This window comes from Pan troglodytes, chromosome 12, assembly GCF_028858775.2.
Source record: "Pan troglodytes isolate AG18354 chromosome 12, NHGRI_mPanTro3-v2.0_pri, whole genome shotgun sequence".
NCBI classification, from domain to species: Eukaryota; Metazoa; Chordata; class Mammalia; order Primates; family Hominidae; genus Pan; species Pan troglodytes.
The window spans coordinates 73,587,847-73,602,092 of NC_072410.2; the positions used below are offsets into that span (position 1 = coordinate 73,587,847).

General features: G+C 36.0%; 1 protein-coding gene across 1 annotated transcript in view; it reads left to right on the forward strand.

The window, feature by feature from the left end:
- FSHR (follicle stimulating hormone receptor) overlaps window positions 1-14,246 on the forward strand; it is a 198,683-nt gene that overhangs the window by 75,197 nt on the left and 109,240 nt on the right. Inside the window, exon 2 of the mRNA XM_525753.6 lies at window positions 12,129-12,200. Within this exon, the coding sequence (XP_525753.2) occupies window positions 12,129-12,200 (72 nt within the window). The remainder of the gene's footprint in view (window positions 1-12,128; window positions 12,201-14,246) is intronic.

Below are 14,246 nucleotides of genomic sequence, written 5' to 3' on the forward strand. Positions count from 1 at the left end.
AGGGTACTTAAGTTGTTTCCAGTTTTTTGGTTTAGTAATGATGCTTCCGTAATTAATGTTTTGTCTGACCCCAGGTGTACATGTGGCAGAAAGAAGGACATGGAATAACTGGGTCCAAGGGCATTTTGTATCTTCCACTTTAATGAATATTAACAAATGACTCTTGAAAGCAGTTGTAGCAAATTATCCTTCCATCAAGACTGTAGAAAATATCCTACTGTTCCACTGCCTCACCAGCATGGATACTGTGAGATTTTCCTTTCAATGTGTACCAATATAATGGTGAATAATGGTGTCAAAGTATTGTTTACACTTCTTGATTACTACTGAAGATGAACATCTTTTTTTTTTTTTACATGTATATTGATTGTTTGCATTTTCTCTTCTATAAATTGCCTGTTCATATCTTTTGCCAATTTTTCTACTGGGTTGTTTGTATTTCTCTTATTATTTAGCAAATTTCTTTATATACTTTACTTGCATGTGTTGCAAATATCTTTCTCCAGTCTAAAGCTTACACATAAACTACAGTTCAGTTTATGTATCTTTGTTTTACAGAAATTTTAAGTTTAGTGTACTTAAATTTATTAATTTTTCAATTTTAGTGCGGGATTTTTGTGTGTTTTTTTAAAAAAGTCTTCTGAACAGACATTTTATTTAAAAGTTTTAAAGTCTTAATTTTTCCTATTTATATCTTTAGTAAAATAGGAATTGAGATTTAATGTGGTAATAAGCAAAGGTCTTAGGTTACTCCACAAGGAAAATCAATAGTCTTAGCATCCTTTATTGATTAGTCCATATTTTCCACCACTGATTTTTGATGATACACTGTCATTTATCATATTCCTTTGTTTGTGGTTTATTTCCATGCTCTTTATTTTCTTCCATTGGTCTATTTTTTTAAATCCCTGTCGATATCACAATATTTTAATCACTCTAACTTTAGAAAAATCATATTTCCTGGTATGCCAATCCCCTCAATCTTGATCTACTTCTTTAAAATTGCTTTAGCTTTTCTTTAAAACTTGCTCTTCCATATAACTATTAATCAGCCAGTTAATTTCCACATACCCATACAAAAACAAACAAAAAACAACTGTGCTTTAGATGGGTTTTGCATTCAATTCATATATTGATGTGGATTAAACTGATTATCTTCACAACATTGAAACTTACCACTTATAAATGTGCTTATTTCTGTTTGTTTAGGGTTTTTATTTTTTTTTTCAATTAAGTATTTGATTACTTCTCCTAAATCCTGGAGCCTGTTTTTTTCTTAGACTAATTTCTTGATATAGTATAACTTTTGTGGTCACTGTAATTGATATAGTTTAAAATAATATGGGGGGGTTATTTTTGTCCACTAATCATACACCCAGCTATCTGACTAGCTGGGTTACAGAGTAGGCTTTGTGTGTGTGTGTAAACAATGATGTTTTCTGTGGGTAATGATAGTTTTTCATCAGTAATTCTGACATATCTTTTTCATTTTCTATTCTTATTGCGTAGTAATTATGACGTATCTTTTTCTTTCTCTATTCTTATTGTGTAGGCCAGGGTATCCAGCACAATATCAAACAGAGGAGGTAACAGCATCATTGTCTCATTCCAATTTTAAGTGGAATGTGCCTAAAGTTTCTCCATTCAGTATATTTATTTTAGTGTTTAATCGAATTACCCCTTATCAGATTAAGAATTTTTTTCTTAAAAACTTTTATCATGATAGATTTCCATTTTTATCAAATACATTTTCTACGTTTATTAAGAAAATCATGTGGCTTTTTCTCTTTTAATTTATTTATATGAAAATTTTCTTTGAAAGAGTTGTCTAATATTTAGCAACTCTTGAATTCTGTGACACATTCAAGCTGATAATAATGTATTATTTATTTAGACTCTGCTAAATGCACATTGTCCCTATATTATTTCCTTTCTTTTATTGTCCCTGTCTACTTTTGTTACCAATGTTACACTAACCACATAAAAAGGGTTGGAGAGCATTACTTCTTTTACTAGCTGATATGGTTTGGCTAGTATGGGAGGGACCTGGTGGGAGGTAATTGAATCATGAGGGCAGGTCTTTCCCGTGCTGTTCTCATGATAGTGAATAAGACTCACGAGATCGGATGGTTTTAAAAAGAGGAGTTCCCCTGCACAAGCTCTCTCTTTGCCTGCCACCATCCATTTAAGATGTGACTTGCTCCTCCTTGCTTTCCACCATGATTGTGAGGCCTCCTCAGCCACATGGAACTGTAAGTCCATTAAATCTCTTTCTTTTGTAAATTGCCCAGTCTCAGAAATGTCTTTATCAGCAGCATGAAAGTGGACTAAAACAGTAAATTGGTACCAGTAGAGTGGGGCATTGCTGAAAAGACACCTGAAAATGTGGAAGTGACTTTGGAACTGGGTAACAGGCAGAGGTTGGAAACAGGCAGAAGACAGGAAAATGTGGGAAAGTTTGGAACTTCCTAAAGACTTGTTGAATGGCTTTGACAAAAATGCTGATAGTGATATGAACAATAACATTTAGACTGAGGTGGTCTCAGATGGAGATGAGGAACTTGTTGGTAACTGGAACAAAGGTGACTATTGTTATGTTTTAGCAAAAAGACTGGTGGCATTTTGCCCCTGCCCTAGAGATTTGTGGGACTTTCAACTTGAGAGATGATGTAGGGTATCTGGCGGAAGAAATTTCTAAGCAGCAAAGCACTCAAGACTTGACTTGCGTGCTGTTAAAGACATTCAGTTTTATAAAATAATCAGAGCCAAAAGTTCAGAAAATTTGCAGCCTGACAATGCAATAGAAAAGAAAATCCCAATTTCTGAGGAAATAGTCAAGCTGGCTGCATAAATTTGCATAAGTAACAAGCAGCTGAATGTTAATACCCAAGACAACATGGGGAAATGTCTCCAGGGCATGTTAGAGATCTTCACAGCAGCTGCTCTCATCACAGACCCAGAGGTCTAGAAGGAAAAGGGGTTTCAAGGGCCAGGAACAAGGTCCCCATACTGTGTGCAGCCTAGGGACTTAGCGCCCTGTGTTCCAGCTGCTCCAGCTGTGGCTGAAAAGAGCCAACATAGAGCTCGGGCCATAGCTTCAGAGGGTGCAAGCCCCAAGCCTTGGCAGCTTCCACATGGTGTTGAGCACAAAAGTCAAGATACACAAAAGTCAAGAATTGAGGTTTGGAAACCTCCACCTAGATTTCAGAAGATGTATGGAAACACCTGGATGCCCAGGCAGAAGTCTGCTGCAGGGGAGAGGCCCTCATGGAGAGGCTCTGCTAGGGCAGTATGGAAGGGAAATATGTGGTGGGACCCTGACACAGAGTCCTTACTGGAGCACTGCCCAGTGGAGCTGTGAGAAGAGGGCCACCATCCTCCAGACCCCAGAATGGTAGATCCACCGACAGTTTGCACCATGTGGCTGGAAGACACATGGGAGGGAGGCTGTACCCTGCAAAGCCACAGGGGCAGAGCTGCCCAAGATCATGGAACCCACCTCTTACATTACTGTGACCTGGATGTGAGAAATGGAGTCAAAACAGATCATTTTGGAGCTTTAAAGATTTGACTGTCCCACTGGATTTCAACCCTGCATCGGTTGGCCAAAATTGGCCAAATTTGTTTTGGCCAATTTCTCTCATTTGGAATGGCTGTATTTACCCAATACCTCTACCCCATTGTATCTAGGAAGTAACTAACATGCTTTTGATTCTACAGGCTCATAGGCAGAAGGGGCTGGCCTTGTCTCAGATAAGACTCTGGATTGTGGATTTTTGAGTTAATATTGAAATGAGTTAAGACTTTTGGTAGACTGTAGGGAAGGCATAATTTTCAAATGTAAGGACATGAGATTTGGGAGGGGCCAGGGGCAGAATGATATGGTTTGGCTCTGTGTCCCCACTCAACTCTTATCTTGAATTCCCATGTGTTATGGGAAGGACCCAGTGGGAGGTAATTGAATCATGGTGGCGGGTTTTTCCCGTGCTGTTTTCACGATAGTGACTAAGTCTCATGACATCTGATGATTTTAAAAAGATGAGTTCCCCTGCACAAGCTCTCTTTCTTTGCCTGCTGCCATCCATGTAGAACATGACTTGCTCCTCCTTGCCTTCTGCCATGATTGTGAGGCCTCCCCAGCCACATGGAACTGTAAGTCCATTAAACCTCTTTCTTTTGTAATTTGCCCAGTCTTGAGTATGTCTTTATCAGCAGTGTGAAAATGGACTAATACAATAGTCTGTGGTATAGTTTATATAAGATTGGGATTTTTTGTTCCTTTGAAGGGGTGGAATTTACTTCTAACATCACATGGTACTGACCTTATTTTTTTAGGGGACAGCTGTTAAATTACCAACACAATTTGTTAATAATTATAGGTCTATTCACTTTTCTGTATCTTCATGAATCAATTTTTGTAAGCATATATTTCTGTAAAAATTATCCATGTTTTCTGATTTTTCAAATCTACTGTTAGTCTAGGTGTGGTGTCTCGTGCCTGTAATCCCAGCACTTTGAGAAATAGAGACAGGTGGTTCACTCCAGCCAAGGAGTTGAAGACCAGCCTGGGCAACATGGTAAAACCCTGTCTCTCCCAAAAAAAACCCAAACAAAAACAAAAGTCAGCCAGATGTGGTGGTGCATGCCTGCAGTCTCAGCTATTTGAGAGGTTGAGGGGGCAGGATCAATTAAGCCCAGGAAGTCAAGGCTGCAATAAGCCATGATTATGCCACTGCACTCCAGCCTGGGTGACAGAGCAAGACTGTCTCAAAAGAAAAAAAAAAGTAATGTTATAAAATTGTAGAGTTCTCTAATTTAAATATGTTATATCTGTAGTTAAGTGCCATCTTTCATGCCTCTAATTGTTTGGGTGCTTTTTTTCTCTCTCAGTTTTTATTCTTTGCTGATTATAAACAAATATTCTTTCTAGTCTTAATCCTTCCAAAGAATTAGCTATTGCTGTTGTTGATCCTCTTTATTGTTATTTTTAATTAATTTTTATTCTTCTCTTTATTCTTTCTTTCCACTCTTTTAGGTTTCCTCTCTCAAGGCAAATTTAAATCTTGCAATGTGATATTTTATTTTAATTTTTTATAATTTACAAATAATAATTGTACATATTTATGGGGAGCATAGTGATGTTTCAATGCATCAGAACAGAGTGATCAGAACAGAGTGATTAGCATACCCATCATCTCAAACATTTTCCATTTATTTGTGTTGGGAACGTCAATATCCTTCTTTATGATTTGCAACTATATATTATTGTTAACTATAGTCATCCTACAGTGATATAGAACACTAGAGATTATTCTTCCTATCTAGCTATAATTTTGTATCCTTTAACAAATCTCTCCTTATCCTTCTCTTCCCCATACCCTTCCCAGCCTCTAGTATCCTCTGTTATACTTTTTACTTCTATGAGATCAACTTTTTCTAGCTTCCATATATTAGTGATAATATACAGTGTTCAACTTTCTGTTCCTAGCTTGTTTCATTTAACATAATGTCCTCCAATTCCACCCATGTTGCTGCAAATGACAGGATTTTATTCTTTGGCTAAGGATTTTATTCTATGGCTAAATAGTATTCCATTATGTATATATACCACATTTGCTTTATCCATTTATCTGTTGTTGGACAACTAGGTTAATTCCATACCTTAGCTATTGGAGTAGTGCTGCAATAAAAACATGGAAGTGTAGATGTCTCTTTGATATAGTAATTTCCTTTCCTTTGGGATAAATTCTAAGTAGTAGGATTGCTGGATCATATGGTAGCTCCTTTTGATGAATCTTCATACTGATGAAACTTCATACTGTTTTTTATAGTGTCTGTACTAGTTTATTTTCCCAGCAACAGTATTTATGTGTTCCCTTTTCTCTTCATCCTCACCAACATTTGTTATTTTGTTGTCCTTTTGAGGTTAGCCATCCTAACTGGCGAGACAATATCTTGTTGTGGTTTTAATTTGCATTTTCCTGATGATCAGGGAACCTGTTTTTATGTATTTGTTGTTTTCTTTTGGGAAATATCTGTTCAGATCATTTGCTTATTTTCTTAATCAACGTTTTTGTTGGTGGTGATTTGTTGTTTTTTTGCTGTTGAGATGTTTGAGTTAATCTTCTGTCAAATGGGTAGTTGGCAAATATTTTCTTCCATTCTATAGGTTATCTTTTCATTCTGTTTTTTGTTTTATTTGCTGTGAAGAAGTTTTTGGTTTGACATAATCCCATTTGTTTATTTTTCCTTTTGTTTCCTGTGCTTCTGAAGTCTTACTCATAAAACCTTTTCCCAGACCAATGCTCTGAAGCACTTCTACATTTTCTTCTAGTAGTTTTATCATTTCAGGTCTTATATTTAGGTCTCTGATTCATTTTGTGGTCATTTCTATATAGAATGAGAGGTGGAAGTATAGTTTCACTCTTCTGCATAGGGATATACAGTTTTCCCAGCAGAATTTATTGAAGAGATTGTTCTTTCCCCAGTGAGTGCTCTTGACACCTTTGTCAAAAATTAGTTGAATGTCAATACATGGATTATTTTCTGGGTTCTCTAGTCTGTTCTTCTGGTCTATGTGTCTATTTTCATGCCAATACCTTGTTGTTTTGGTTACTATAGCTTTGTAGTATATTTTGAAGTCTGAGAATGTGATGCATATAGTTTTGTTCTTTTTCCTTAGAATGCTTTGGTTATTCAGTATCTTTTGTGGTTCCACAAAATTTTAAGTTTTTTTATTTCTATAAAGAATGTCATTGCCATTTTGATAGGGATTGCATTGAATCTGTAGATTGCTTTGGGTGGTATAGTCATTTTAACAATATTAATTATTCTGATCCATGAACATGGGATGTCTTTACATTTGTACCTTCTTTAATTTCTTTAATTAGTGTTCTGTAGTTTCCCTTGTGGAGGTCTTTCACATCCTTGGTTAAATTTATTCCTGGGTATTTTTTGTAGCTATTGTAAATGAGGTTGCCTTCTTGAATTCTCTTTCAGCCAGCATGTTGTTTATGTATTGAAATGCTACTGATTTTGTATATTAATTTATCCCACAACTTTACTTAATTCATTTCTCAGTTCTAAGAGTTTGTTGGTAGAGTCTTTAGGTTCTTCTGTATATAAGATCATGTAATCTGCAAGTAGGAACAATTTGCCTTCCTCTTTTCCAATTTGGATGACCTTTATTTCTTTCTCTTGCCTAATTGCTCTGGCTAGAGCTTCCAGTATAATTATGAATAAAAGTGGTAAGAGTGGGCATCCTTGTCTTGTTCTAGTTCTCAGAGAGAAATGTGAAAGCATCAATAAGATGTTAATTGTGATGCAAAATATTCTAAACTTTATTATATTCTCACTTACTTTATTTCTAAAATGAAAATTTATCAAATATAATGCCTTTACCTATATTTCTGATTTAAAGGAAATGTGCACATACCTTTTGAATTTGTTAATTAGAACTAGATCAACAAGGTCATAATGAATTGTCAGAAAGTTTGTGGTTAAAATAAGCCTTCTATAATAAGCAGAGTTTACAATGTTAAGTGGTAAATTCAGCTTTCTTCAGTAAACATTCAAATAGGTGTAGTTCTCTGTAATAATCATTTTCAGTGTTGAAATTATAAATCGAGTCCATGAAACCATTTTAGTAAACCTTTTGCTACTAGTAGAAAGCTCCTTACCCATGTTACCAATAAACTCAAAGAGAAACTTAACCTTATAATTGCAAAATTGCAAGTTAGTGTAGATTAAACTTTATCTAATATGAAATTATAATGTCTACCTTAGTGTTTACCTTCTCAAACATTTCTATCAACAGTCTTTCATTTTACCAATGTTTCTTATTAAACAACTTTCAAGTTTCACTTTAAGTTCTAGCAAAAAATGGAATAAAAATTATTGGGTTCATAATTTTCTGTTTCCACAATTCTGTTTTTCTTTTAGTAGTTTATGGTATTGGAAGCTTGGCTCATTAATTTTTAATCTAATTTTTTGTTTCCTTTTCTGGTACAATAATTTAAATCTACAAATTTCTGCTAGAGGTAGCAATTTACCTATATCCAATGAGTTTGACATGTTGTATTTTCATTATAGGTCAATCCAAATAATTCCTAATTATAATTGCGATGTCTTCTTTGACCCATGTATGACTTAAAAGGGTGCTTGTTTGTTTGTTTGGTTGGTTGGGTGGTTGGTTTGCTTTGCTTTTGGTTTTGTTTTTTCCACATGGGTCTATGTGTATTGGGAGAGAAGAGTTAATTATATTTATTACTGATTTCTAAGTAATTTAATTGCATCATCATCAAAGAAAGTAATTTTTTAATACTAATTTTCTTTGTAACCTAGCTCTTGGTCAATATGTTTTTAGTGTTCTTTATTGACTTGGTGGGGTTTCCAGCCATTATGACAACCCACTTATATTTGTTTCCTGCAAATCTCATATTGAAATATCCATTGTTGGAGACGTGACCTAGTGGGAGGTGACTGTGTCACGGGGGCAGATCCCTCATGAGCGGCTTGGTGCCATCCTTGCAGTAATGAGTGAATTCCCACTCTATTAGTTTTCACAAAAGCTGATTGTTGAAAAGAGCCTAGCATCTCCCTTCCCTTCCTCATCCTTCATCCGTTGCCACGTGATGCCTGTCCTCCTTCCCCTACTGCCATGAGTGGAAGATTTCTGAGGCCCTCACCAGAAGCAGATGCTGATGCCATGTTTCTTGTACAGCCTGCAGAACTATGAGTGAAATAAACTTTTTCTTTATAAATTACTTAGTTTCAAGTATTCCTTTATAGCAACACAAATGAACTAAAACATTCACCTATTCAATACAAAACACTAATTTCTTCATTCACTATTCCTTCTTGTGTTTTGTGCCTTCCTCCTGGATTAAATTTTCTTATCCTTTAAAGATATTCTTTTTCTAGAAGTTTATTCATAGCTAATTAAATTTGTTCAGAAGTAATTTTATTTTATCCTCACATTTGAATGATTTTCTACATTATAGAATTTTAAATTGGCAGTTATTTTCTCTAATAATTTTGAAGATATTTTTACAAGGTTTTCTAATTATTTTTTATTTGAAGATAGTCTATATTTTTCCCTCCACTTGCATTTAAAATATCTTCTTTAATGGCTCTACAGTTTTAATTTATAGGTTTCTGGCAGTGGATTTGTGTTTTCCTCCCTGGGATTTGTTGAGATCTCTGAATCTGAGGATTTATATCTTTTATAAGTTACGAAAGATTTCTGGATGTTATTTCATTGTAATTTAAATTGCCAGTTCTCCATTTTCTATACCTTTCTAGAATGTGTATGAGATGAAAATATATCTTTACATTCCATCTTCCACATCTCATCTCATGTGCCAGTTTCATACCAAAATGTAAATCCCTTAGCCTCCAAGTTCAGAAACTCCCCCCAGGGTTCCTTGGTTTTAGTTTACCCTCTTAGAATTCTGGTTTGCATTCACCACTGCTCAGGGTTCCATCTGGTATTCAGCTGCTTTACTTTGAGCCCCTGGGGATTTCTCATATCCTTGCAAGCTCTACTATGCATTTAAAATAATATTTGTAATGTTTTATAGAAGACTTCTGGGTAATTTTTCGTGAAAATGTCTTCAGATTATCTTGTTTATAACATTTCAGGAAATAGAGGTCAGTGAAGATTTTAAGCATCAAAAATATTTAATTATGTTAATAAGTTTGAAGTACTTAATACAGACATAGTCCTTGAAAATTTTAGAAAAACATGCACACTACTGGGGCTGAATCAAAAAATGCTTTCTAGTTGACATTATTAAATAGAAGAGTTCGTTATTCAAGACCTCACTCTCCATGCATCTCGTTAATTAATATTTTACTTTAATGTTTCAATTTCCTTAAAACTTTTAGAGCGTTGAGTAGTTTAAAACAATTTTATTATCTTCATTTATTGGTTTATTTTCATCATTCTTCTGTCTTGTGTTAAATAGGAACAAAAGGAACTTGTATGTATTAACTAAGGTTAAGTGAGTACAATTAAGGTAGGGTGTTGAGCTAACTTTGATTAATTTTAGATAGATATTCTAGAAGTAGATAATCTTTGATCTTAAATTAGATCACCTTTTATTTAAATGGCTTAATAAAGACAATGCTTTTAGTATGATCTAATATTTTTGAGGCTTGGGTTCAAAACTCATCTACTCTTGACAATATTTCTGTTATATATTTGTGTATTTTGGAATCTTTCTCATCTTAATCCTTGTAAAGCATTTATTGCTATTACATCAACTATAGCCCTCAACTGTTTCCTGGCAATTTCAAGGTTTCTGGTATTGCCTTCCCAGCAAGTATATAAACTGCTCCAGGGCAGCAACAGCACACAGGGTTCTCTCTCATGATTCATCACCACAGGGTTGGTACACCTAGCAGCCAAGCACAAACAAGGTGAAAGAAAAGACCTGATTGCCTGAGTAGCAGCTCTATCTGAAACAGAAATTTCACTAACACCAATATATAATAGAAGGTTAAAGCAATAAAATATTTATGAAACTATCCAAGTCCATGGTGTTTGATTACAATTCCTGCTCACAGACTGCCTTGTAAAAGGACGTGTTAAAGATGAAAGAAAACCAAATCCCTATTAATCAGTTACAAAGCTAGAAAAAGCCAGAGAGAAGAAGGCTGGGGAAAGAATAATATTCTTATTATAAAGATTTTCAAAGGGTCACTTGTAACTTCAACCTCAAACCTAGAATTTTCAGAGGGCTCAATAGCCATTTAATTCAGTCATTCAAATATTTATTGACTACCTATCATGTTAAGCACTGTTCTAGGCATTTGGTATACAATCATAACAAATGAGGCAAACATTTTTGCCCTCATGGAACTTGAATTCTAGTTAGGAGGAAGAAACAAACAAATGGATACACAAATAGATAAATGAAGATATAACATGTCAGAATTGCTATGAAGAAAAATTAAAGCAGCAGGAAAGAGGGTCTGGGCCAAGTTTGGGAGATTATCATTTTAAATAGATGGTTAGCGAAAGCTTCACTGAAATGGTAACATTTGAGCAAATGGGGGTCTGAGATAACAAGCCATGAGGATATCTGAGAGAGAAATGTTCCAAACAGAGAGAACCGCAAATGTGGAAACATTAAGCCAGAAGGAACCTGGCTTGTCCAAGGAATTTTTAGAGGATACCACGGCAAGACCAGGATGATCAAAGGGTAGTTGTCAAAACTGAGAATACAGGGTCTATGGAAATAAAGAAGAGAAAGCTCTTGTAGGGCACTGAAGGCCTTTGTAAACAACTTTGATTTTTCCCCTAGTGAGATGAGGAGCCATTGGAAGGAATTTTGAGGCAAGCGTGAGACAATTATTTCGAGCAGAAGAAAACGGCAAAAGCTGAAGTCAGCTGAGGTTAAGAGAAGACTTTTTTTAGATGAGATGAGAGACATTATGGCATGCTTTTATATCAGTAAGCAGAATCCAGGAAAGAAGGGGGGAAAGGTGAATGAAATGTGTCTAAGAAAGTGGAAAACTGTCATAGTGGTTACTGGGACTAGCAGAGAGGGAAAGAGACCTAGTGTATATTGGAGAAGCTATTCTTAGGACCCTGGAGAGTTCACTCACAGTACCAGGAGAGAAGGCAATGTGTATAAAGCACAGGTACAGGCAGGTTGATCAGGCAGTGAGCCCTGAGAGGGTATAAGGACATTTTCTTCTATTGGTTTCATTTTCATCTTGGAATAGAAGGCAAGGTCAGCTGAGAATGACAATAAAGGAAGAGGTAATGGGGGTTGGAGTAGAGGAAGACAACAGGCCTCACACAGGGCTGCAGAAGGCAACATACGGTAGTGGGAACAAGCAAGGTTCATATTCCATCTCTGTCATGTATCAGCCATGTGACCCTGGGTAAATTTTTTGTTCTCCCTAAACTCTAGTTTCCTTATGCAAAATGGAAAGACTAATAGTTTCAGTATCACTACTTGTAGACAGGATGAAAAGAGAGAATGTAAAAGCAATTTCAACATTACTTTATGGCAAGCACTTAGTATATGGTAGCTGTTTGCTGATATGAATACATTAGCAACTCAATTACTTATTAATGGATAGGTTGTGATATTTTATTTCTACTCTCTTTGCAGGAGGTTTGTCCTCACCAAGCTTCGAGTCATCCAAAAAGGTGCATTTTCAGGATTTGGGGACCTGGAGAAAATGTATGTACCTAGCACTGCTGTGAGTGAATGCCTCAAGGGGGCTATAGGGAGCAACCTCAGACCACATCTAGTATGACTATCTGCACTTAGTAGCCGAACTGACATGGTCAGCCAAACTTTCTGCATCTCCTCACATTTTACTGTGTTACCATGGTTCCTAAATGATAGTGTGGAGTCTTTCACTGAGGCCATTGAAATGAGCAAAAGAGCAATCCAAGCAATTTTCATCATTTCTCAAATAAGGGGTTGCTCCCAGAGTACCTGTGAATGGAATTTTCATAAACCAAAGCCTCTTCTTTTCTGCAGACATCCACTCTCTTTCAGAGATACTTTCTACCATTTATGATTAATTTTTAATTGACAGCAGGACTTAACATCTATGCTGTAGAGATTCTCTAGACTTCTTGTTTCCAAAATATGCATGCAGGCAAGTAGTAATTGATATATAAGCATTTCAAAGTACTAGGAAAGTTTACAGCACTGATTAAGATTTCCTTTGAAAAGAGAAGCCTCTTTTGTTACTGCAAACATTCAGTTCACATTGGGCTAGTTTAATTTAGAGTTTTCCCAAGACATGGTTTTCTCAAAGTGGGGTGCAATAGTAAAAGAGCAAATCCTCCTACACTTAAAGTAATCCTCCCTCCCTTTGAAAGCTCTTGGTATCACCTCCTGGGCATTCAGGGCCAGGGAAATATGTTCTTCTCTGCAGTGAGACAGCCAGGATTCAGGACTTTAATGCCAGTAAGTATAGCAATGAATAGACAGAGTATATACAGAAGGGAATGAAAGCAAGGCAAGAAAGAAAACCTTTAGTTCATGTGTTTCTTTCTTGAAGTCATTAACTTTATCTTTTTGGTTCTTTTATATCCCTTTAAGAATAGTACTTCCTGAAGTTTGAAGAAGCAAGAAAGGAATCCAATAACAAAAGAATCACAAAGTATAGAAGATGTCATTATGTTCCAGCAATTAAGCCACCTGCTTAAAAGAGGGTGGTCAGAATCCTGGTTACAGTGCTAGTTTTAATATAAAATTACTGCATAACCTCGATTAAAGCATTTTGTCTTTCAGGGCCCTGGTTTCCTCATCTGTGTGTTAAGAGAGGAGTTTTAAAAAGGGGCTTACGTGATTTCCAATTTCTATCCCCATGTTGCAGAGAGCCCAATTTAAGACCTGTAATCTTCCGGGTTTACCTCATTGAGGACATTCAACTATCACAGGGATTAGAAGATGGGGATACTAAACCTGAACAGAGTTCACAAAGGAAACCAGGGAAACAGTAGAGTGGGAGAGCTTTATGCTCAAGATGTATTCGCGATTCCCTTGCCTGGAGCTAACATAGACTAAATGACTATTGGATATCCCTGTGTCCCTAAACATCACTATAATTACATAGAATTCTAAAGACAGGCATTTCAGATGTCACAAATAAGCTACTTTAATCAAGTTTAATCCAGCAAGTGTGAATGACCCCTCATTGGGTATTCAGTATCAGGCAAACCTTCCTGTGGCAATACGAATGGTTGAGCTGAGCTGACATATCAACAATCCAAGAACCACAGCAGCTGGCTCAGTAACTCAACTTGTTCAGACACAGCTTGTACATTTTTACCTCATGTCTTCATTAATCATCCAGAACTGGCACAATGATACACCAAAATAAAATTGATCTTGTTTTTTTACCCTTTTTATACCATAAGGCTTCAAAGCATTTTCTAGCAGAGGGCCCAGCACTGAACTGAACCTGAGGAGACTTACGTGTTCCTCAGTCTCCATGCTCACCTTTGTCCAATGTCTTACCTTACACTCTTGGTCACCAAGAAATTCTCATCTCCTTTCCAGACCTATCTCCTTCACTTGTGTTCTTCCAGTTGTTAATCAGTTTCCTGAACTTAATAAATATTGGCCTTTTCTTCAGTATCTCCCCCTCCACAAATCACAAAGTCCTTTTCATTCATTCTGCACATGTGACCAACTTTCACCTATCCATATTGGAAAGAATAAAAGAAAAGTATTCTGTATAAATTCCACCTTCCTATTCTGCTCCCT